Here is a 24,866-nt window from a genome sequence, read left to right as displayed (position 1 = left end):
CCCCACCTCCACCAAGGCCCATCAGACTGCAAAGCCTGACCATCCCCCCAGGGCTGGTGCGGGAAGGCGGGGAGGGCAGGGAAGGCAGGGAAGGCAGGCCGCCCCCACAGAGCCAGTGTCCCTGCCTCCTCCCCACTGTTCCTTTGTCCATAACCTAAAGGAAAGGCTCGCCGCCCAGCCTCTCTTGCCCCCGAGGACTGCCGGGAATCCACGCGTGGCTGTCAAGGCCTGGCGGCGGGGACGGGGACGGCGGCGGCACACAAGGAGTTAAGCGCTGGTGAAGCCCACTTTTGCCACACCGCGAGCAGAGCAGCGGGTTGATAATTACAGTTCTGAAGTCTCTGGGCTATTCGAATCCGTGCAGCTGCAAGCTCTTCAGTGCTAACCCCTGAAACCAGACAAACTGAGTTTATTGTGCTAAACCAGCCCCGGGCCCCTCCCTGATCGTTACAAATTGACAGCAATGGACTTAACAGCCTCTCCACTACCCCTCTCGCACTCTACCTGGCGGCACAGCCACCAATTTGAATCACAGATGCCTCCCCTCCAGGCAGCTGCTCGCCAACCCTCCCTCCACCTCCTCGGCTGCTCCCTGCTCCCGCCGCTCCCGCCGCTCCTGTGGCCCCTCCACGCCAGGGCGAGGCAGGCAGCCGAAGCACATTTCATCAATATTTAAAATGGAATTAAACCTGCGGCTTTGATTAATGCCTCCCAGATTCTGGGGGTTGTGATTACTATTTTGCAAATTGCAATTGTTGGAATATGTTAATATGATTGTCTGAGAACATCTTCACCTTCTTAGATAATTTTCCCCCTTTTTGTCGGGAGGGGAGGGGAGGGGAGGGGAGAGGAAAGGGGGAAAAGATGGGAGGGGGGACACCCCGGCAAACTCTTTAATCAATTGTAAATTATTACCCTGGGCACAGTTGCCGGTGGTTCAGAGGGGAAGGGGAGGGAGGGAGATTTCTGGTTTGGTGCATTTATCTTGAAAAGTTTTGGTCTTGTTGGCTCATAATTCCGCTCTGGGACGCTGTCCTAAGGGAATAATCTATTTGTCTATTATTTAGAACCAAGGAAACTGAAATAATCTATGTCTCTAAAACAAGAGAATGATGACTCTGTTGTATATTCATATAACAATTGATTTCTAAACGGGGACCATGGGCCAGGTATTGTGCTAAGTTTTATGACAGAGTGGGGGGGGGGAGGACAATGGGATTTAGCAGCTCTTGAAAAAGTAGGGCTATGAAGTCTGTATAGCAACACAGAAATGTTTTTGATTTGACAAAAAAGGTGGGAAGAGGCAAGAAACAAAATTACATAATATAATCTGTAAACACTGTGCTCAGGAGAAAAATCGTAAAATAACACATTGGATGTGAATAATATGCATCTCCCAGCAGTGGAACGTGAGACGTTCTTCTGCTTTGGGTATTTCCCAAATCTTCTTAATGTGTATTGGCAATAGAAAAAAATGAAAAACAATTATCTCTTTTTTTTTTTCCTACCCTCCAACTTAATGCTTTGTTAATTTCATGTATTTTTGGTCATTGGAAGAAAAATATTTCTCGGTTCCTAGAGACACCAACGGGGTTCTTTAATTTCTACAAAGTAAAAGAGCCAGCATTAAAATGTTGGTTAAAAAAAATGGGAGAATAGACAGATTTCCTGAGCAGAAGAAATCCAAACAATTTCTGTGAATACTCTGCCCTCAGGGAGGTGGAGCGTAATTCCCCCTCCTTGGGCGTGGGCCGCAGAGTGGCTGCCTCTCCGTCAGGACAGTTTAGGAAGCGAGCAAAACACGGCAACAAAAAATAGTAGCTTTGGCTTGCCTTCATCACCATCGGCGCTCTTTCCCCGAGAACTGATTTCTTGGCAACAGTGCACAGCTCAAACATCACTTTCTTGGGGATCCCAGTCTGCCTGGGACCCCTCTTCGCGTTCTCTTCTTCATAGCGCAGGCTTCTTCCTGTAATTGTCTTGTTTATGCCTGGATTGTCAGTCTCTCCCATCAGACCGGGAGCCTCATTGGCTTGTTCAGTGGTATCACTGGTGCGTGGACAAGTGTGTGGCATCGGAGGCGCTTAGTCCCTATCTGCTCAGTGAACGAAGGAATGAGTGGATCATCCAGCCCTATGGCCCACCCCGTGCCCAGTGCTAGGGGAGGGGTAGAGGACAGAGAGGGTAGACAGAGACCTAGCAGGGGGTGTTTGCCCGGAGGCTTGACTCAGATACACCTCAGGTTCAGGTCTGTTTGCCTTTGGGCCAGAAAGATTTCTTTATTCTGGTCTGAAGCTTTAGAAGCGGCCTCACTGCCACATCCAACTCCCTCCCCACCATGGCACCCCCAGGAATCTCACCAATCACTAGGAGAACTTGGGCTCCTTATAGAGAAGAAAATGAACTTTCGGGGAGAGATAGACCCCAAATCTGACCGTGAACGTTCCTACTGTGAAGCCTTGCCTGGAAAGGGTCCCCACTCTTTCCCCTGGACCCCAAGGCCCTCCATCCAGGCCTTTCTGATCTCCAAACTGCCTCCGACCTTGGGCCACCCTGGAAAATGCAGCCCACCTGCTGTACTGCAGTCCCCGCGTGTGCATGCAGACTGGGGCCTCTCCGCCTGTCCACACACCAGGCTGGGGGCAGGGACAGGGCCGCTCAGAGCACTCCCCATTTCGGGGCCTTAGTGTATCTAAAAGTGAGGAAAGGCCCAGATGAGAGGAGAACAATCGCAGCGTGGCTTAAACACGTATAGTTAACAAATGCTTTCCACACTTGTTACACACACAACCCAATGCAATATAAATGTGTTATTCCAGGCTGTCGTTCAAGGCAGCGTCAAGCCCACAGCACAGCTAATGGTCGAGTTCTCGGGGGGGGGGGGGGGGGGGGGGGGGGGGGGGCTGTGAGGTTGGCGTTGTCTTGTGAACGTGGTCTCTCGGTGCCGCCATACTCCGGACCCAAGGCCACTGGCAAATGTGCATGGCTGAGCCCAGTGCCCTCCTGGATGTCCTCCGCCCCCCAGGCCCTGCCTGGATGTCACCTTCCCTGACTCAAGCTGAGGTCATGGTTGCCCCCACCAGCCTCCAGCAGGTGTGACTAATGTACTCCTGGTCGTCGGAACCTGGTGCAGATCCGGCACTTAAAAAGCAGTTAATAAATATATGCTGAATGAATGGAGAAAGAAATGTAACGTTGGGGACATAAGAGTAACAGGCTTCCCCTGTGGGATTTGGAAAAGGGGGAAGAATTTCTTCCCCACCCTCAGCAAATGGGAGCTCCTCAGAGGGGGCAGAACAGATATGCCATATGCAAGGCCAAGGCTGCTGTTTCCTCTTTTGTTTTTTGAGGTCATAGGTGGAGCAGCTCCACCGCACAGAAAGGATGGGTTGTTTGGGCTCGTTCTGGGGCACCAGCCACGATTTCGAAGCCCAAAGCCCTGGCTGGCCTGGGGCCTGCCTCACAATGAGCAGGGGAGGGCAGGCCTGCACAGGCCACCAGCAGGATCACAGACCGTGTCATTAGTGCAATCCAGGGTCAGATCAGCGCAGTGCAGGGGGAGGAAGAGATCCTGAAAACCTCCCAACAGGTGCAGGGCAATATGAGCTCCCAGGTGGTTGGCAGGAAGGCAGCAGCATAGTGGCTAAGAGCATGGGCACTGAAGTTTGGCTGCCACTGCTCGGAGACCAAGTGGCCTCACCCCTCTCTGGGTCTCATTTCCTCATCCACCAAGTGCCCCCTGAGAGGTTTCCTATGAGGATCAAGTGAGATCATTCCTGAAAAGTGCCTAGCACAGTGCCTGCTACACAGGGAATGGCAAAAACCAAAAGAAAGCCAGAGGTTGTCTCTTCAAGGTGAGACTTCAGGGTCTGTGCATGTGACAGCGCAGCATAGACTGGAAGGAGTTCTGGGTCCAGTGCCCAGCCCTGGTGCCAACTTGCCGGGTGATCTTGGACAAGCCACTCTCCCTCTCTGAGCCGGGCTCCTTGTCTATACAGGGGGTTTGACCAGACCTCCTGCACAGCCAGGATCAACAGCACCATGTTGGCACCCAGGAAGGAGGATCTGTGATCACCACTTTGAGGGCTCTCTAATTCCCTTACTGGATCCTTTCAAGAGTGTTCTTAAGGGACTCTCTCAGAGCACCCTGGGACTTCTCCTTTCTTGTGGGGAGGAGGGAGGACCTGGGGCAGAGGAGGTCTTTACACAAGGATCAGCATCCTAGGAACCACAGCTCGGTTAATGATTTTTTGTTCAAAGTGAGGTGGGCAGGCTGGGGCAGGAGAGGGCGGATGGGTGGATTCAGGTTATCAGGCTCCCACAAGCCAGATTCTCTTACCTCTGGGCGTGCCTTTGGGCTGAGCATACCTGTGGTCGCCTCTGCTACGCAGCAGCCTCCCCCTGGGACGGGGAGGGGGCCAAGATGAAACCAGGGAGGGGAAGAGGTTCACACTGGCAGAGCACCTAGGAGGTGCCTGGTTCTGTGGAAAGAAGGTCACGTCTCTCCTCTCCGCAGCAAGTGACACAGGTCATCCCCATTTAAGACAAGAAACTGAGGCTTCAAGGGGGGAAACAAGTTGCCCACTTCATCTGCCAGGGCTCATGGTCCTGGCGCAAAGGCCACACTCACGCTGTGTGTGCACGGCCACAAATGGGAGTGTTTCCATCCAGTTGTGTGAATGTGCATGAGAACCTCCCTAAGTGTGGGCGTGGGTGTGGGCACAAGTATGAATACGTGTGGACTGTGAGTGTGCAGGTGGCTGTGTCTGCGGTGCTCAGCGTGTGTGTGGCGCTCAGAGTGTGACAGTGTGTGACTACCTGAAGTCTGAGTGTGCGCTTGAGCAGCTGCCGAAGGAGGCGGCACATCCATCCCTCCGTGACAGCCTAGCGCTCGCCCACAACACCACGCCAGGCCAGACTCTATCATGGGGGCTGCCCTCCTTTCCTGGGGTCAAGACCGACTCACACGGCTCCTGTGTGACCTGGGGTTCCAGGCGGGGTTGACAGGTGCCCCAGCCCCTGGGCAGTGCCATCCTCAAAGCCCAGCTCCACCCTCTGTGCAAAGGCAGGGCCGTGTGAGTGAGCAGGTGGGGCAGGGCCAGAGCAGAGCCGGTGCCTGCAGGAAGGGCGGCAATGCCCGCACCCCCTCGTCACAACTCCTGACAAGCAAGAGGCTTTGAACTTTGCTTCAAGTGCTGGTGGCCAGAGGCCAAGGCTGTGGCATGGCCAATATTGACTAAGGGATAGTTGTCCGGGCAAAGCCTAAAGGGACAAGGGACAGGAGGGGAAACTTTGGGGCCTGCTCTTGATTTTCTCTGTAAAAGAGCTGGGTGGGTGGAGGGCTCGGGGGCAGAAGGTGGTGGGGAGGTGGATTCGGCCGGGCCACTTTACCCACTGGGAACTAGAGGTGCAGGGCTCAGCACCCACAGGTCTCAAAGCCTGTCCAAATGTGAGAGGTTTGGGGAAACCAAACCGATCTTCTGTATTTCCAAAATACAGAAAGGGAAAGTGTAAAACTGAAATTAATAAATGTTATAATTAATGCATTCAGACTTAATTATTAAACTTGGAGATCAAAACAATTTCATCACACTTGAAATTAGTTTGTAGGCTTGCTTTCCTCATTTTGCAAGAATCCTCTAGCATGCATGTGGCTCTAGAAATCACAGCCCGACTGGTGGTAGGCCGTTTACCAAGCAAAATTTTAAAAGACCTTTCAAAGTTTTAACAGCAAGAAATTTGTATTGAATATGGGAGTGCGGATGCATTTTGCTTTAATTTGTTGAGTACGACAGGGTTGAGGCCTCCAAAATCAGACCTAGGGCTGGATTAGGGCTGTGCCTGGAAGGGGTGAGTCTGAACCAGAGCATGGCCACCTGGTGTTAGGAAGCACTTGCACGTGCCAGGCGCTGAGCCCTGCACTCCGCACGCCTGATCTCACGCAATCCTTGTAAACATCTGTCAGATTCACAGCTGGTGTTGTCTCAGGTAGGAGTTTTAGGTGTTCCAGCCAGTCGGTGGCAGGGGAAGTGCCCTGAGTAATAACGCCCCTTGGGAATCTCTTAGGAAAGCCCCGCGGCGCGAGGACACGCCAGCCAGCGCTAAGCAGTTGGTATCCTGGCGCTCTTGGGAGACGGAGTCATTTCCGCTGTAGAGGTCCAAATGCACAGCTGGCGTATTAAAAAAGACATACCCCTATATATCGAGGTGCTCACGCACGGCCTGGGGGCCCACGGATTCACAGCAGCGAGCGTGGAGTGTGGGTGCCAAACCTCACGCAGCTTGTAACCCTCCTCTTCTTGCTTCCCCCACTTCTGTTTTTCAAGCACGAACAGTCGAATGTGTGTTCCCTGCACGTGTCCATGATGCCGAGGTGCTGTACACAGGCAGCTCAGGGGACTGACGTGCCAAGGCAAGGCTAAGGCCACTCAGTTCGCCTGGGCCCTGGAGCCTCTGCTCTGACCGGCCGCTGTTCCCTTCTGCCCCGGCTCTCCAGTTGGGTGTGGATGACAGACTGCAGGGGACAGGTCCGGTAGTTGGGACCTCTGTCCTCTGGCCGGCAGATGCTGAGGGCCGAATTAAGGCTTTGGCAGTGGGGCCCGCCAGGAGGGGTGTTAGGGTGGCAAGGATCTGCAGGACACACTAGCACACTAGAACCTAATCCTCAGAGGGATCTTAGAAGGTCACTGTCAGCATCCCCATTTCACAGATGGAGGTCCCGAGGCTCAGAGAGGTGAAGTCATCTGCTCAAGCTCATCCAGCCAGCAAGTGGGCCCCAGGGCAGAGCCAAGTCTATCTCTAGACCTGCAGCCCGTAGCCACTACCTGTGTCCCTGAAAGGCCTGTCCGTAACTGCCATGCCTTTAATCCTCACTGCCGGAAGGACGGCATTCAAGGCTCTCTCCCCTCCACACTGGGTCCCTATGCCTCGAATGCCCAGCTAGGACGTACTCCTACACACCTGTCAAAGCCCAGTCTGTCCAACACTGCTTGAGGGAGACATCCCTTGACTCTTCTTCCAACCCCCAACACAGGAGCCGGTCTCAGGAGCCCCACCTTGGGCACCCTCTGTCCCTACACCTCTCTCTGCTTTGTTCCTTCCATCAGCACAATCAATCCACTTCTCATCCCTGACAGCCTAGCCAGACACTACCTTTTCCGGGATAGCATCTCAACGACCCCTGGGGCATATCCATGCCCTTGTCTTGGCTCCTCCAGCATACTGTGCTTCTGGCTCCTGGCACTAGCACAGCAGAGGCACTCTCGGTGTTTTGGACAAAGAATCTCCTATTAACATAAATATCATAGGAATATAGAATTCTGCTAGACTTCTTTCCACATACTTATTTTTGGGGTTGATGTTAATTTCTGAGCTATATTTTTTGGGGCAGGAGGTTCACTACGCTTAGACTCCCTGAAGGCCTCATGCTTCTGTCCAGAGAGCGCCTGCCCCAGATCCTGTCACTGTGTGTGCATCTGCTTCCCCTGCCCTGCACTGTGCTGGTTCGGAGGGGCAGATGTGGAGTTCGGGCCCCCAGGGAGTAGGTAAATCCTACCCCAGGATTTACCCCAGGGTAAAGCTCTAGGTGGATAAGAAATGATGAAGATGAGGAACAATGCCAATGGGTAGATAGGGAGATGGGGATCCTGCAGGCCTCCAGCCCTGTCTTGAAGTCCCCATCAGAAGTGGGATGGAGTCCCACACGGGGGTCCCTGAATGGAGCCTACTACTCTGCCTATGTCTCTGCCTCTCTCTCTCTCTGTGTCTCTCATGAATAAATAAATAAAATCTTAAAACAAACAAACAAACAAAAAGAAGCAGCTGGGGATGCCACAGGGCGGTTTGCCACCATGAGGCCAGCTCCTCCCTTTGGGGCACGGAGTTAAGGAGTTCTCCCCCTCCCCCCACTTCAAAGACCGCCCCAGGGTGTAAGGCCTCATGGGCCTGGCATTGCTTTCTCTGTATGCCCTGTATCATCTCAATAATGCTTACCACAACCCTGTAACGGAAGTCCTATTTTCCTCCTCCGACTTTTTTAGGTGAGGAAACCCACGTTCAGAGAAGTTAAGAGACTCACTCTAGGTCATACAGAGAGCGAATGGCACAGCCGGGGTCTGATGGGTCTGGCTCTACAGGCCTGCCTGGAAACCTGCCTCTGTCTCCAGGAGGTTGAGCAGGACTTTCAGCTGACGGCCTCCAGTTCCGGAGCTGCGCTGCGGAAGGGACATGAAGCTCCTGCTCCCTGGACTCTGGCCTTGCATTCACTTCTATTGAGGGGCACAAGACGGGGACTCCTGGGGGGCTCAGTTGTTGATCGGCTGCCTTCAGCTCAGGGTGTGATCCTGGGGTTCTGGAACGGAGCCCCACATCGGGCTTCCCTCAGGGGCACCTGCTTCTCCCTCTGCCCATGTCTCTGCTTCTCTCTCTGTCTCTCATGAAGAAATAAATAAAATCTTAAAAAAAAAAAAAAAAAGGAAAAGGAGAAAAACAAACCATTGTACTGACTAGCCCGGGGTTGACTCCAGCCATGGAAGGGGAAAGCTGTGTCCTTTGGATGCTTCCAGGAGACTGCTGTGGGGTTGGGGACATATTGTTACCAGAATCTGGCGCAACAGCTGGAAGAGGAATTTCCAGGGCTCTTAGAATTGGAGTGAGGAGCGAGGGAGGCGATTTGGGCAGCCAGGGAGAGGCAGGAAGCCCCTCAGGCTGTTTTCCCAGGAGCTCAGACTTCCATCTGGGTCTGATTCCGCCCTCTGTAGGCAAAATTCTGTTGGCAGGTAAAAGTGTATTTCTCCGGGGAGAAGTTCTATAGCTTTGCCGAAGTTCTCAGAGAGATTTCAGAAAAGGCCACAGCCCATCTCTGTTCAGAGCATGGCCTCTGGTGTCAGAGAGGCCTGGATCCAAATCCTGATTCCTCCCTTCACTAGCTGCACCCATCAGCAAGCCTCAGTTTCCCCGGCTGCCAAACAGGGGCAACGATATATTCCTCAGAAGATCGGGAGGTAGTAAGTCCCTGGCACGGCAGAGGCTTTCAGTGCTCATCATTTCTCTTCCTATCCTTTTTGCTTAAAGCAGATGCCCAAGTCGGCTGGCAGGGATGTGTGATCTGTGCAGGCATCTTATTTGGCAGTCACAAGTGTGATATTATCCCTCCACAAAGCCTCCATTATGGCGCTGCTAACAATACCACAGATAAGGCAGGGATGCCCCTGCGTGCCAGCCTCCAGGTGATTATCACATTTGGGCAAATTGCCTTTTGTGTCACAGAGAGAAGACGGCAGGAGGGCCTGTGCAGGGGACTCGCTGGGCCATTTTGCCAAAACCACGAGGGAAGCATTGTGGAGAGGCAGCCCGGGTCTGCTGCGGACGGAGGCCTGGCAGGCTGTGCAGGGCCGGGCAAGTGATCCGCCCTGTGCAGGCCTCAGCTTTCTCACCTGTCGGATGAAGGCAGCCGTGGCCTCAACATCAGAGGAGTCCTGGTTTATCGGTGGCGTTGAAAGTCCTGTTCTTTGGCCGGCTTTGGAGCAAAAAATGTGGTCAGAGAACTATCCAGGGAAGAACACCTACCACTGCAATCTTACGAGGAAGGTTGCCTGGGCCTTTCTTTCTTTCACTGGTAAACTCCAGAACCCACTCGAAGGCCATCATTAGCTTTCAGGCAGCTAGACCTGGGGTCAAGTTCCAGGTCTACCGCTTACTGCCTGTGTAACTTTGGGCAAAGCATTTCTCCTCACCTCAGTTTCATCATCTGTGAAGTGGGCACAATGAAGGCAGCCATTTCACAGGGCTACTGTGAGGATGAGAGGAAATGAAACAAAATCAACCATGCGAAATGCTCAGACCAGTACTTGGAAGACTTAAGCCCTCAGTAAATGCTGCTGGTCTTTATAATCCTGCTTTTCCCTCTGAAATAAAGTAACGTGCCTTTATATACCAATCGATCCATCCCTGGACTGCCACTTTAGGGGCTGCCCTGGGTTTTTTTTTTTAATTTTTTAAAAATTTTTATTTATTTATGATAGTCACAGAGAGAGAGAGAGAGAGAGAGAGAGAGAGAGGCAGAGACATAGGCAGAGGGAGAAGCAGGCTCCATGCACCGGGAGCCCGACGTGGGATTCGATCCCGGGTCTCCAGGATCGCGCCCTGGGCCAAAGGCAGGCGCCAAACCGCTGCACCACCCAGGGATCCCCTGCCCTGGGTTTATTATAAGAATACACCCTGTTTTATTTATTTAGTTCCCTTCTGTTGGACATTTGGGATATTCCCAACTTTCAAGTGTTTAATAATGCCAGAGAACTTTAGACGACCAAGTGGTCTTTCATTTCTAGATATTCACTGTGCAACTTTTCTGAAGTTGGGCAGCAAGCCGATAGGCGATGTTTGGAAGATGACCTAGGAGCTGGCCTGGCAAAGTGGAAGAACCTCTGGAGGCAGATGAGCCCAAGTGTGAATCCCAGTTCCTGCCATTTCCTGGGGGAAATCCTTTAGCCTTAGTTATGAGTCTCAGTTTTCTCCTTTGTCAAGCAGAGATCACAGGAACCCTTCCCCCGCCCCCCTCCGTTTCCCCCCCACCCCACCGTCTTAGTTGGGTATCTGGTGCATGGGAAATGCCCAGCCAATGTCAGCTGTCACCACGGAGTGAGGGGAAAGCCAGCCAGCACCTCCCAAAGACTTTGAGTCATACCGGCCAGGTCTCTCTCTGGACCCCAATTCATATTCCTTCCCCCGTTGTCCATTTAATTGAAAATATATTCAAATGAGGCTGGCGATCTTGATTTTAAATTCAGTCTGGAACCCACAGGTTCAAATGCAAAGGGGCCCTCTCTGCAAATAATCACTGGTGTGTGATATTTTTAAGAAGCCAAACCCATTGTTTCTGATTGAAGGAAAGTTGGTGCTATTTTGAAGAGCAGCACGATTAAGCGGTGGCGTTATCTCTTTAACCATTGGGAATTATACGCTGTTTGAAAGATTTGTGAGCTCTAGGACATTTGCCAGATGTGCTTGATTCGACATTTCAGACAACAAAGAGGATAATGTTGGCGGGAATCTTGACGGCATTTCTGATGATCAGGATATTCTTTGAGGATGGTACTGAGACCTTTCGGGGAAGAATTTCAGCTTTTACATAAACTAATTTGGGATGCTCACTCTCTGTCTTCCACAAAGCAAATTTAGTTCATTGTTAGTTGTATATGTTAAAATGGTTACGAGGGTTTTTTCCTTTGAATATTAATAATGTGCCTTTCATCTGAGACACTCGCATGGGGTGTCATTAATTGCAGGGAGGGAGTAAGGATTAGTGGTGCAGTTATCTTGCAAATTATTCCTACCAGTAACGTTGAGGCAAGCAACCGCTACAACGAAGAGACACACGGAGAAACTGCTAACGCGAGTCGAGTCAGGCTTATCCTTCCTGAGCAGAATGAGAGGGCTGGGCAGGAGGGTAAGGGTTAACTTCCCCGCTTCCCCACCGTATTAAAGATAATTATCCCAAATATCTTCCAAAGCTCCCTTATTGGCCCACAGTATGTAAAGGACCCTTTATCAAAAAAGGTAGCGTCTCATTATGGGGACTGTAGTGCTTTTTTGTCTTAAGACTCTAAAATGGGCCTTTTCATCCATTTAGGAACATCACTGAGCTCCCCGGGGGTCAGGACCCGTGCTTCGTGGAGGGACAACCATGCATGAGGCCTGGCTCTGTGGAGGAAGGGATAGGGATGAGTAAGGAATAAACCAGGATGTGAAGCTGAAAAGAACAGAATTTGGGCAAGAGTTGGGATTATCTCTGACTCTGTCACCGGCGAATGACTAGGGCAAAGTATTGAGACCAGGTGTCCTCTTTGCAAACTGAGGGAGGCACTTGGGTTGGCAGAGAAGAGCAGAGGAGATAAGCAGGCACAGTGCTGAGCAGGGGCCTGGCAAGGATCCTCCGCAATTCATGCCTTTCTCTGCTTCCCTTCTCTGAGCTGTGGATGCTCGGGGAGTGCCCTGTGCCATTCTCTCGTGGCCTCCTGGTACATGCCCAGCACAGAGAGGTGGGAGGACTGTGACGAGGGAAAGACATCCTGGGCTGGAGGAATGTGTGAGGTGGGAACAGAGGTGTGTTTACCTGCGGAAGCTGCTAGTCTGCTTGAGCTGGAACGTGGGGTGGAAGAGACAGGACGGTGGAAGATGAACCACGGGGTGGTCTAAACGCCATAATCAAGAGCCCGCAGCGCCCAACATTTCAGTAGCATTTCGTTTCCCCAGGAGAACCCCCAAGGGGGCCGACAGCATGGCATACCCAGTCTCATTCCTCCCTTCCCACAGCCTCCCTGTCTCTTGAGCACCCATAAAACTCTCAGTGGATCCCAGGGCCTCCCTCTCTTCAATTGTCTCCAGCCCGAGTGAGGAATCATCCAGTAACAGTCACTGAAGCCTGGACACGGACGGGCCTTGTGCCAGGTGTTGTACACACTTAATCTCATTTTTCCTAACCGCAACCCCTCCAGATTCAGTTAACTACTAGAACACCCATTTTACAGATGAGGAAACAGAGACTCCAAAAGGAGACAAGAAGCAAAACTAGCCATGGTCACACAGCCGGCCAGTGGTGGATCCAGGACCAGGCGCCAGCCAGAGGTGTGGATTCTAGATCCTGGGCTTGTAACCGCCACGCAGCCCGTCCCTCTGACCTCTCCCAGCCTCCGAAGGGAGGCAGGTCCTAATGCCATCTCTATTTTGCTTCGTCTCAGCTGTATTATTGGAATTTTGCCTGCATTGACTTGCTGCCTTGTGTGGTTTTACGGTCCCAGCAGAGGCAGCTGCAGAGTGCAGGAGAATGGCCACGGGCCTTGCAAAAAGATGGGAGTGGGTTTGAGTCCAGCCTCCCCTTCACTGGGCTGTTAGACATGATGCGTGATCTAGTTCCCTAGTCTCAGGCCTCCCTGTTCCCAGTTTGCTGGATGTGTGGGGCTGTCCCAGAAGATAGAGAGAGCGCTCATGAGTGTGAGAACTTTCAGGTGGCACCAGAAATGCCTGCCACCAACAGGGAGAGGTGGGGACCTGGAATTCACGTGCCCTGCGGAGGCGCCCATACGCAAGCGGTTTCAAGCACGGGGCCAGCCAAACCAATACTGCACACATCAGATTTGGCCAGAGGGTTGTGGGCTTGAGAGCCTTGATGCTGAAGTTTTTTGAAAGCTTTTCAAAGCTTAAGTGGCTTTGAAAACTTGGGGGTGTGGAGAAGCATAATAGATTGTTTTGATTATTCGACATAAGAAGTTGTCTCTTATGTGCCAGGGACTACATTTTGTATAATTTGTTGAAGAACATGAGGGGCTTGTAGGTCCTCTGCCTGCCTGCCTGCTTTTCTTCCAGAAACACTGAATCAGCTGCATGTGGGAGGTGCAGGGGACCCAGGGGTGAATCAGACATAATTACATGGTCCCTGCCCTCAAGAAGCTGTTTGTCTAAGGAGGGAAGCTAGGCAAATAAAGGTCATTCTACAGCTATGGGCTGAATGCTTTCGAGAGGCTTACCGAGGAGGGGTGTCTAACCCAACAGCGCAGGAGAGGGAGGCGATGGGAAGAGGCGGGTTAGGGAAGGCTGTCTCAGCATTGATCTGTCAATGGTGGGTCCCAATCCTTTTGAGGGTTGTGAAATCCATTTAGTGTCTAGCAACCCGCGTTTTTAAAAAAATAGAGAATATCCTGCTATATTTTACATACAAAGAATATGTACCAACGTGTGTGTGTTTGTGTGGGTAGTGGGTTGCTTACTTTGGGCCAGGGTCCAAAGGTTTGAGACTTGTGGTCTGAGAGAATTCTTGCCTGCCCGGATCCCCAAGGCCTGGCACCCTGTCTGCACTCAAAGGCTTTTCGACGCTTGGAAGGATGAATTTAGGTTCTCACCACCACCCGGCAAGCAGGTACCAGACCAGCCTCCCCAGGTGAGAAAGGCACCTGGGTTTGTCCAGCATGCTTGCCACTCGGCAGTTTGTGGTTCAGGGGGCTAAGGTTCTCGAGTCAGGCCTAAAGGAAGCTTCTCTGCCTGGGGAGAGTGAAGCCAGTGGGAGGTGGGGGAGGAGAGGCCCGAAGGTGAACCGTGAGCCGAAGGCAACCCTCCTGCTGGTGCCCCAGCCCATGATCTCCTATAAAAAGAGTATCCCCGAGTGGCGTGCACTTCATAGTGGCAGGGGCTCAGTCCACTCTGTTTGCCCCAGGACTGCCTGGGGCACCACTGCGGGCCTGCAAAGCCAGCAGCCCTGTACCTTCAGAATGCCAACATGAAGCACTGTTTGTGGAGGCAGACCAGGGCCCTGGAGAAAATAGGAGATGGACAGAAGTCCAACTCAGTGCCCAGCAGGATGAGGTGAGTCCAAGGTAATGTGGTGACTAGGTGGCCATAAACAGAGACTCCTTTTAGTGGTTTTCAGGACACTCTACAAACCCATCTGTCCTATAATATCAGGACTAAAATACCCCGTGGCTCCCTTTACTCCTCCATTGTAGACTCTTAATGTCAGAAGGACCCTAGAAATTATCCAGCCCGACTCCCTCATTCTACAGATGAAGAGAGCAAGGGGCCCAGAGAGGTAAGGCGCCTGGCCCATGGGCAGCCAGCAGGCAGCTCGAGAGTGAGAGTGGGGCCGGGTGGGAACATGGGTCTCTGGCACACAGCACTGAGGCCTGGGGCCTTCGGATGCCCCTCTCTTGCCATCTCGCCAGCCTTCCTGTCTAGTCTCATCCTAGTCTGGCCCCTTCTTTCTGTGCAAACCAGAGAAATCTCTAAATGATGAATCCATTGCTACTCTGCCTGCCTGAAACATTTCCTTGTTCCCCCGCTGCCCTCAGGTGGAAGCTACTGCCCACCCAGGGGCCTCCTCTCCTGCTCTTCTGCACCTGACACACTGTTGTCTCATACTCCCAAACATGTAGCCCCTACATGTGCACTGTTCTCCCCCATCTTATCCTTGGCACACGCCGTTCGCTCAGCCTTTTACTTTCCCCAACCCTGCTGTACTTGTCTCCTCTCCTTGAGGCTTCCCATTAGATCCCGCTCTTTCCAGGGAACCTCCCTGGCCTGCTGACCCTGCCTCCAGGTTAGGTATCCTGACCATGCTCCCTCATGGCAACTCTAATCCACTATCAGTTTCTCCTGCTCCCTGAGAGAAGATTCTATGATGCTGCCTCACCCAAAGTCAGGTCCACAGCAGCCAGTTAATAAATGTTTGTTGACCAAATAGTCAGTGTCCATCCTTCTCCCAAGCTCCTAAGAACGGCCTTCCCTTCTTACGATGCATTTTCCAAAAGGCTGTTTTTATTAGAGCAATTTTCAGGTTCACAACAAAATTGAGAGGACGAGGGGCACCTGAGTGGCTCAGTGATTGAGCATCTGCCTTTGTTTTTTTTTATTTATTTATTTATTTATTTATTTATTTATTTATTTATTTATAGCATCTGCCTTTGGCTCAGGTCATGATCCCAGGGTCCTGGGATCAAGCCCTGCCTCAGGCTCCCTGCATGGAGCCTGCTTCTCCCTCTGCCTGTGTCTCTGTCTCTGTGTCTCTCACGAATAAATAAAACCCTAATAAAAAATTGAGAGGGCGGTACACAGATTTTTCTGCATTGCCCCCTATGCCCATGCCTGCATGGCCTCCCCGTTATCAGCCCTCTCCACTGGAGTGCTGCATTTGCTGCAACTACACCGACACCTCATAGCCATCCAGAGTTTCCAGGCAGGCTCATTCTGGGGCAGTACATTTGATGGGTCTCCACGTCAAATACTCCACGTCAAATACTCAATCTCACGATTGAGAGTATCTCCACTGCTCTCAAACTCCCCAGTACTCTATCTGTTCATTCCAATAAAAGTTTCAATTTTATTACCAAGCATGGCTTTTGCCCCCAGGATTCTGGGAGCCACAATTTCTGATTCCTCAGTCATGACTTTTTTTTTTTCATGCCTCTGTGTCTTTGCATGTGCTGTTCCCTCTAACTGGATGCCCTTCCCTGACATGCATGCTAACAAAATCCCAAAATGCTCATTCTTTAAGACCCATCACTTCTGGTACCTTTTTCCTGACTGGGACCCTGCATCCCAGCCAGGTAATGAGGGTGTCCCCCCACCTCCCAGCTCAATCGCCCTACGGCCCTTCATCTCCCAGGCAACCCCCAGTAGGGGAGAGGGGGAGGAACTCGCCCCTTAGAGGAAAGGGGAGAGCATCTTTGTAGTCCCATGAAGGATACTTGCAGCCTATTACACAGAAAGGCACACACGTGATATCTTTATAGGACAGGGGAGCGTGTGTGGATGCTGACCCACAACAAGACAGTGGGGGCTTTGTGCCAGGGGCCCAGCTACTCTTGGCTCCAAACCTACCTTGCTGTTCTCACATTGCAGTCGGGACTGGGACCCCAGTTAGATGCTGCAAGGCACACACGCGGAGACAGAAGGGACCCACTCCTTTCTGTGTGGCTTGTTGCTCGTGTGAGTGTTATGCCAGCAAGGCTGACTCACTTCCAATTCCTGTTCCCCCCACACACCCGGCTTCTACAGGCCCCCTCTCCAGAGAACCCGCTGGGCACTGGGCCCCGCTCAGAGGTCTGGGCTGCCCCTTCGGGGCGGGGGGGGGGGTCCCTCTCTCGACCCTGTAGGCTTTCGTATCCCAGTCTCTGGTTTCCCCTCCAGGAGAGGGTGGCTAGCTGCTCCCGGCTGTTACTCCCTCTGTGTCCTCGATGTCCTCCCCTTGCTTCTTCCGTTCTCCAGTATCCCCTGATACTACATTCTCTCTGTTTTCCTGACTGGACTCTGCCTGACACAGAGACAGACAGAACTCCTGCTCACGTGGATCTTCCCGTCTGGGCGGAGAGACAGACAGCGATTCTTGACACAAAGGAGGACTTAATTGTAGCTGGGAAGGAAAGTACCAAGTGTATGAGCATGTTAATGGCCCTGGGAAGCCCTGCAGTAGCTGGAATGGGTTAGCATTATTTATAACTGTGCATCGCTTCAGTTTCCTTGATCCAGAAACTTCATAGGGAGCCTATTGACACCCAGAAGAATTAGTGCTCTACACAGTCCAGTCTGTTAACGGAAAAGCGGAAGGCTTTCAAGACAACTGCCGGGGACTTGGCGTGTGAGCATCTGCCGTGTTCCTCCAGGAGCACCAGTGGGGCAGGGCTATCTGCGCTCCCAGCCGCAGCATTGAGCCACAAGAGCAGCTGACAACTCCATTTACTCTCATGCCAGTGCCATGAGGCAACCTTCTTTTTGTGTGTGTGCTACATTTTATTTATTACTATTATTATTATTTTTATTGGAGTTCAATTTGCCAACATATAGCATAACACCCAGTGCTCATCCCACGAGGCAACCTTCTGATCACCACCAACTCACCAAGGAAATGTCCCTATAGGGAGAGGAGGCTCTCGTCGGCCAGTCTGGGCCTCCTGGCCTTTCTGGCAGTTTTTTTTTTTTCCTCTCATTTTAGAGCAGAGTTTCTTGACCAGGGTCTTTAGAAGAACCCCCTTAAGACTATGTAAAATGTGCATGCACATGCGCGTGCGTGCGTGTGTGTGTGTGTGTGCACGCGCACCTGTGGGCAGTTTTCTAGGAAGAGGGTCTGCAGTTCCCTTCTTCTTTGTGGGACTGTGACTCTAGGAAAGAGAAAGTTTAGGAATCACCGTGCTACAGGAAAATGTTCTCACTCTTATTTGTACATTGGCCTCCCGTGCATGTGGTTACTATAAGTTTCAGTCTGGTCAGTTTACATTCACTTACCGACAGAAGTTCTGGATCCTCCCAGGTACGCCCCTGGCTGTACCACATGCTATCACTCTCTTTCTTGACCTTTACCTGTGCTGTTTCCTCTCTGGAAAACCTCTACCCGTGCCCTGTGGTCAACTCCCAGTTTTTCTTTGGGTCTTACTTTAGCTGCCATTTCCTTCTTGAAAGCCTCTGCATTTCCAATTCTGGATGACGTACCCATTCTTTGTGCTCCCACAGCATCATTCTGACCTCCCTGGGACTCCCCATCTTTACTTCTTCCCCTACCTTCATGTAGGGCCATGTTTGTCCCCTTTCATTGCGCTTTTCCCACAATGAAATCAACCCTTTCTAGTACTTGGCTGCTACCTGTAAAAACATCAACTCCATGTGGAAGGTGGTTCGTGCCTAGCTCTGCCCAGCTTTGCTGCCCACATTGAGCAGTGTCCAGCATATAGCCAGTGTTCATTAAATACTGGCCAAAGGATAGCATGCAGAGATCTGTACTTTCATCTGTTTAGTGCCGCACTCGCAGCCAACCACTAATGTCCTTTGTTTCGCTCCACGACTGTGTATAGACTCGTCAGCCATGAGAACCCCTGACTGTGAAACCTTCAGATCGGAATTTCTGTCTTTGGTCGGCAGAAGTTTCTTTCCCACCAAATGCATACGTGTGTGCACACATATGCACACACCTAAGTGTGGACGGGAGAAGAGTAAACGTGTGTCACGGGGTGTCAGAATGGACATACCTGTGTTTCTCAGAAAGCGATTCCTATAGTCCTTGACAACCCTCGTGGTCGGGTTATAGAAGCCATCTCCACAGTCGTAACAGCCCTGAGGGATCTTTCGAGGTGGGTCCATGTTGGTGAGTTGAGAGATCCCTTGAAAGGATACAGTGGATAATTAACTCGTTACCAAGGCCAAATCTAATCCCAGGCTCCCGAAAGTCCTCTTTTGTCTGGTCACCCATGGGAACATCTGGTTTCCACCGTTGGACTATGGAGCAAAACCAACAGGAGCGGTGCCTCGGAGCAGCTTCCTGAATGGGGCTCTGTGAGCAGGGTCTTGGGGACTAGACCCCCACCTTCTTCCCTCATACCCATCCTCCATTTCTCGTGACACCATGACAAGGACATAGATTGTGGAGGCAGAGAGACCCCAAGGAGGCGTCGCAGTCTGCCATGTGGACAGATGTGTCTGGAGGAGGGAAGGCAGGCAAGGGGCGGGCAAAGGCCAGAGGCATGAGCCCTCAGGCCTCACTCAGGAAGCCTGGCCGGGGCGGGACCAGGTGTGTATCAGGAGAAGAGCAGGAAGAAATGGGTCAGGTGGGCAGGGATCAACTTTGACTCAGCAAAATTACCGCCATGGCTGCCATTGAGTGAGTGCTTATCCTGTGCCCAGAAATTCATTACATGCTTGACTTAATTCTCACAGCAGTACTGTGGCCCCATTTACAGATGAGAAAACTGAGGCTCAGAGAGGTCAAGTAACTTGCCCCAGGTTCTCCAGCTAGGAAGCAGCGAGGCACCCAGCCACAAGAGCTCTATGTCAGGCTGCTGACCCTGGAACCATCTGCCCCATAGGCCACACTGTAGGTCATGCTGCCCTGTGTATTGTATATCTTGGAACGCTGAGACCTGAGTAATGGGTACAAGGTTGGCACAAATAACTTCTCGGGTTCTCTCCAACTTGTGTTTCCTGTAAATCCCTGTCCTCTGGACGGAGGGCTAGATGCCCACAGAGCATAGCATCCTGCTCATGGTGCAGGGTTCAGCACACAGGGCTCAGATGCTGGTTAACAATAACCCTGTGTACACTAGTGCCCAACAGTTCCTGAGCTCTTCCTCTATGCCAAGCACTTTCCAGCCATCCTCTCCCCGGAGCCTCATGCTCGTGCCATCTGACAGATACTCAGAGAGGAGGGGCAAAGGGCAGCCTTAAGCTTCTCCCTGCCCCCGAGGCGGAGAAGTGGCTGTTGCAGGGCTCTGCCAGGTGCCCTGTGACTCGGGAAGGCCATGGATTACTTAAAGTTGCCGTTTCGGGAGTCACTGGAGGAGAAGGGCGGGTGTGGGGAAGGTCACAGCACTGTTCATGAGCCCTTGACAAAACCAGCTACCATGTGACAGCTGAGGGCCTGAGGCCAGGGGCTCTGTCTTCACCTACAGGCTTCAGTGGGCCCACGACAAATTCCAGGCCCGGTCATAACTAACCCCGGAGGAGCCATGTACAAGATTCTCGAGTGGCACCTAGACTGGCAGCTCCGTGAAGGCAGGGGCCCCTGCCTGACGCACAGTAGGTGCTCAGGAAATTAAGTGTCATTGCCTCAGCTCCCACACCCCATCTCCCCCTGCTGTGATGTCTGTACTATCCTCCCTGGGTAACTCTTTACTGAGCGCCTGCTATGTGCCAAGCAATGTGCCAGGTGCTGAGGACACACCAGTGAGTGAGACAGAGCCCCGACCCCATAGCATGGAACATGGGGGTGCTCAGGAAACAATTTAATGAACGCATGAGTGAATATACGTAAGAGGTAGAATCCACAGGACCAGGTGGTTGCTTGTACACAGGGAAGGAAGAAAGCAGGACGTGGCCCATCCAGGCGGATGGGTGACAGTCTCTGAATCCCTCATGGGAGAAGGGGCTGGTAGGGAAGGGGATGAGTTCCATGCAGGCAAGGGAAGGGATGCCAAATACAGGTGTTAGGGAAGCTGGCTGCAGGGATCTGGGGCTTGGGAATTTTGAGCTCCGTTTGGAAGCTGATGATATAAATGAAGGCTTAGAGGTGAACTGGCTTGTTTAGGGAGAGGACACAGAATGCTACCAAAGAAGGCTTAAGGCCAGAGAGCTCAGGAAAACCCCCAAATCAATAACAGTGCCAGGGGGAGGAGCTGACAAAGGAGGCAAAGTGGGGAAAGGCTCACCTGGTCAACTATCTGATTCAAGGTGACACAGCCACAGTTTGAGCTCAGGTCTGCCTGACTCCAACCTGGGTGCTTTCTAGAGGTTTCTGCCCTCAGGGAGGCTGGCGTGCCCAGGCTCATCCAGCTATTGAAAGGGAACTTAGAACTCAAACCCAGACCTTCCAGCTCCAGCCTCTGTCAGCTATACAACATCATGTCATGACTTAGGGTTTATTCTTACAGCATGCAAAGTCATTTTCCTGTTTGTCATTTTGGATGTATTGACTCAGCTGCGCCAACAGCTCTGCTCTTGAGGTGCAGCTGACCATGCACGAGCCCCGGAGACACAGATGAACCCCCTTGGTGGCTGCTCTCCGAATCCAGAGTCTTGGCCCACGTCACCATCCGTGATGGAACATGATTTCTTTTTTTTTTTTTTTTTTTTTTTTTTTTTTAAATTTTTATTTATTTATGATAGTCACAGAGAGAGAGAGAGGCGCAGAGACACAGGCAGAGGGAGAAGCAGGCTCCATGCACCGGGAGCCCGATGTGGGATTCGATCCCGGGTCTCCAGGATCACGCCCTGGGCCAAAGGCAGGCGCCAAACCTCTGCGCCACCCAGGGATCCCTGGAACATGATTTCTGATGCTACAGGGGACACACTGAGGAAGACCTGGGCTACCCCCCAACCCCGGGAGCTCCCCTCCCAGGAAGCAGGTCTGGACTCCCAGGCCTCGGCTTCCTCCTATACAACATGAGACCAGAAAGGCAGGCATGGCACAGGATCAACACAGAACCTCAGCCAGAGCCTGGAACCCAGGGCACACGCTCCTTCGGGGCTGCTTGATTTCCGTGCTACAGCTGGTATTAGGAGTAACAAACAGCTGGGATGGGCTGTGCACCCACCGCTGGAAACACTTTCCAGCATTATCTTACTTATAACAGACTTGTGAAGTGGACGACACTATTGTCCCATTTGGCAGGAGAGAAATTGAGACACCTAGCGGTGAATGCCCTGGCTGTGGTCCCCGGGTGGTATGGAGGGGCTCTGAGGGTCACTGCAATAGGCCAAGGCCCCTTTGTTTCCCTCTCGGTCTGGTTGTGAAGGAAAGGGAGGGTGCTCGGGTACCTGCAGGCTTCAAGCCGTAGCAGATCTCGGTGTAAAACCTCCTATCATAGCTGTCACAGTAATGCCAGTGCTCCGCATCATACTGTAGCCCATCTGAGAATGTGTATGTGCCCTGGAAGACAAGGAACGTACATGCAGGTTTGAGAAGGACGGATGTCATGGCAGGAGGTGGCTTTTTCCTCTTCTCATGGCCACAGAAGAGAAGTGCTAGGTATCCTGGTTATCAGGGTGCTGATGATTAGGAGAAGTGGCTATAGTGCTGAGCTCTGTGGCTGGCACTCAAAATATGGCAACTGTCTGTGTGATGCTGGGCAGATGACCTAGCCCTTGGTTTCCTCCTTTTGTAAAACTGCATAGTCATGGTATATATTTAACAAGGTTGATTCAGTGAGGCAGTACAGGCAAAGTGTTCAGCACAGTGCCTAGCACATAGTAAACATTCAGTCATGGTTAAAAAGGTCATAGCCACTGTCACAGCCCTTTGCCCAAATATGTACATTCTGCTTCTGCTGCCCCGGAGCTGAAGGAATCCCCGGGATGTAGAGATCCCATTGGTGTGGGCATCAGGAAGTGTAGGTGGAAATTCTGATACTGTTAATTCACCGTGTGACCTTGGGTAAGTCACATCCCCTTCCGGGGGCCTGGATTCTCCAAGCTGTCAAACAAGGAATATTCCTTAACCTTTTAAAGGTGGGTACTAGTGAAACCGATGAAAGACGCAGATCTTTCCCCAGAGAGAACCGTAGTCCCAAATACACAGAAACTCTTGCATATAAAGTGAGAGGTTCTACTGCGCTCCCCCCCACCCCATTGTATGCATGGCCCACAAATCCCAGGTGGGATTAGATGGGTTAGATGATTTGTCATGATAGTAGCAGTAGTACTGAGATCTAGCACTGAGTGCCTGCTGTATGCCAAGTACTGAGCAAAGCGCTTAAGGATATCACCCCATTTACACTCACAACCACCCTAGGAGGTGGCTGGCGCTATTGTGGTGGGCTGATTAATGGTGCCCCAAAGATATCCACATCTACCTACTGGGTCCTATAAAAATGTTAGCCTTATATGGCAAAAGGTACTTTGCAGATGTGATTAAGTGAAGGATCTTGAAACAGGAAGATCTTCTTGGATTATATGGGTCAGGCCAATATAATCACAAGGGTCCCTATAAGAGGGAAGCAAGGGGGTCAGAGTGATAGAAGACAAGAGGATGACGAAAGCAGAGGAAGGCAATGTGATGATGGAAGCAGAGTGATGCATGGCCACCAGCCAAGGAATGCAGGAAGCTTCTGGAAGATGGAAACGGTAAGGAAATGGATCTCCCCTACACCTTCTAGAAGGAATGCAGCACTGCTGCATTCCTTATTTTAGACTTCTGGCTTCCGGAACTACAAGGTAATAAATTTCTATTGTTGTAAGGCATAGCATTTGTAGTAATTTGGTATAGCAGCAATAAGAAGTACAACCATTGTCCCCAGTTCATAGGGAAAGCCATGGGCCCAAGGTCACAGTCAGTTAGTGGCACAATAGGATTCAGACTCATCATGGCCTCTCCAGGGGCCTTCTGGGTCCAGAGGAGTGGATTCCAGAGGTCTGGGAGATGAGTTGGAGGGGAGCAGAGGGAATGGAAAGAGCTGGGCCCCAGATGGAGAGGTCAGGGTCCCCCACAGTAGGGGCTCTTCCTGTCCAAGGTTTTATCGTCTGCAACCACCCCTCCTCAGGCTGATCACCTTCACAACCAGTCCCTTTTCCCAAATGGCATCATAGCGGCTCCCGCTGGGGAAGTACAGGGTTCCTTGGCCATGAAACATGCCATCCTTCATCTCCCCGACATATTTCGTTTTGGTAGGAAGGATATATTCAGCTTCGCCCTCCATCCTGCAAGGACAAAGGGAAATCATTGGGTCTTGCACGGTGGCTGGAGGATCAGCGCTGGCAAGTGCGGGAGAGCAAGTGGGAACCTCATCCTCAGAGTCCTCAGATGTTAGTGTCCCAGTAATATTCTGTTCAAAACAAAATTTTTGTTTTGTTTTCCTCAAAAACTCAAAAACGAGAGGGTCTTTGTTGTTGAAGGTGGGGGGGTGGGCCACAGAGTTGTGTCTGTCTGTCTTCTCCCTCACCTAGAGGTTGTCCTGGGGTTCACACATCCCATAGCACACCCCTTGGTAGGCCCAGAGAAGGAAGGGATGTAAGCACTGTGGAGCAGAGACCAGGGCCAGGTTTCCTGGCAGTTGGTTCTGTGTCTGGCCTGTCCTCCATGACCAGCCCACCCCTTTATACCACTTACGGAGAATTTGGACAAGGATGAAATTCAGACAGGGGACATGGGTTTAAATCTTACTTGACTGTTTCCTAGATGTATCATCTTGGAGGCCTGCCTAAACCTTTTTGTTTTCCCTCTTTCCTTCCTTTCCCCACCCCAACAAATCTTTACCGAGCATCTACTACATATTAACACCTACCGTAAGTGCTGAGTCTGGTTTGCTGGATGCAACCGGGGTGACAACGGTGATCAAGGCCTATGCAGTCCCTGCCCTTGAGGGAGCTCACAGGCTAGTGAGGGACACAACTAAGCAATTACAGAATATGTGTTCATTGCCATGCAGGAGGAAGCAGACCCAAGAGGAGCACAGGCCAGGGACGCCCAGCTTGACCAGCCAACTGCTTACTTCGTGTGTGAAATGGCTGAGATGAAAGCCCAAGATCAAACCAGATCGTGTATAACGATTGTCCTAGTAAAGGGCCTGACACGTAGCGAGTGTCAAAGGGAATACTATCCTTCATTTCTTTATCCTCGCATTCTTTCTCTAGGCTCCCCTGCTAGCTAGATGTCTTCTAACTTGAACTTCTTTTGGCTTTGGTTTGTACTTCTGTTGGACGCTCCGCACGTTCTGCCTTGTGTTATAATTGTATACTCATATTCCCTATTGAACCAAAGCTTCTGGAAAGGAAGACCTTCGTATCTTCAGTTCTTAGAATCATGATTCTGTATGAACCGGTGCCCTGTAAACAGCTACTGTGTAAGGAATGAAGGGAACAGAAGGGGCCAGTGAAGCGACTGGAGGGATGACAGAAAATGCCAC

General features: G+C 51.7%; 2 protein-coding genes and 1 long non-coding RNA gene across 5 annotated transcripts in view; 1 reads left to right on the top strand and 2 right to left on the bottom strand.

Moving 5' to 3' along the window:
• The window catches only part of LHX6 (LIM homeobox 6), a 37,741-nt gene extending 29,201 nt beyond the window's left edge, over positions 1 to 8,540 (top strand). Inside the window, exon 9 of the mRNA XM_077850542.1 lies at positions 8,040 to 8,540. Within this exon, the coding sequence (XP_077706668.1) occupies positions 8,040 to 8,068 (29 nt within the window). The 3' untranslated portion in view covers positions 8,069 to 8,540. The remainder of the gene's footprint in view (positions 1 to 8,039) is intronic.
• The window catches only part of MORN5 (MORN repeat containing 5), a 37,642-nt gene that overhangs the window by 10,439 nt on the left and 2,337 nt on the right, over positions 1 to 24,866 (bottom strand). For 2 of the 3 annotated variants that reach the window (XM_077850544.1, XM_077850546.1), the window contains exons 2-4: positions 23,514 to 23,661; positions 21,784 to 21,895; positions 18,504 to 18,635 (exon numbers count right to left, since the gene is read on the bottom strand). In XM_077850544.1, the coding sequence (XP_077706670.1) occupies positions 18,504 to 18,635; positions 21,784 to 21,895; positions 23,514 to 23,661 (392 nt within the window). The remainder of the gene's footprint in view (positions 1 to 18,503; positions 18,636 to 21,783; positions 21,896 to 23,513; positions 23,662 to 24,866) is intronic. The other variant, XM_077850545.1, reaches the window with a different exon arrangement.
• Positions 1,435 to 16,894, bottom strand: LOC144285464 (uncharacterized). The gene is made up of 2 exons (XR_013353713.1): positions 11,334 to 16,894; positions 1,435 to 4,481 (listed from the first exon to the last, which is right to left on the bottom strand). It is a non-coding gene; the product is annotated as an uncharacterized LOC144285464 (long non-coding RNA).

This window comes from Canis aureus, chromosome 16, assembly GCF_053574225.1.
Source record: "Canis aureus isolate CA01 chromosome 16, VMU_Caureus_v.1.0, whole genome shotgun sequence".
NCBI classification, from domain to species: domain Eukaryota; kingdom Metazoa; phylum Chordata; class Mammalia; order Carnivora; family Canidae; genus Canis; species Canis aureus.
Note: the sequence above shows the minus strand (reverse complement) of the source record. Positions and strands in the feature narration are given on the sequence as shown.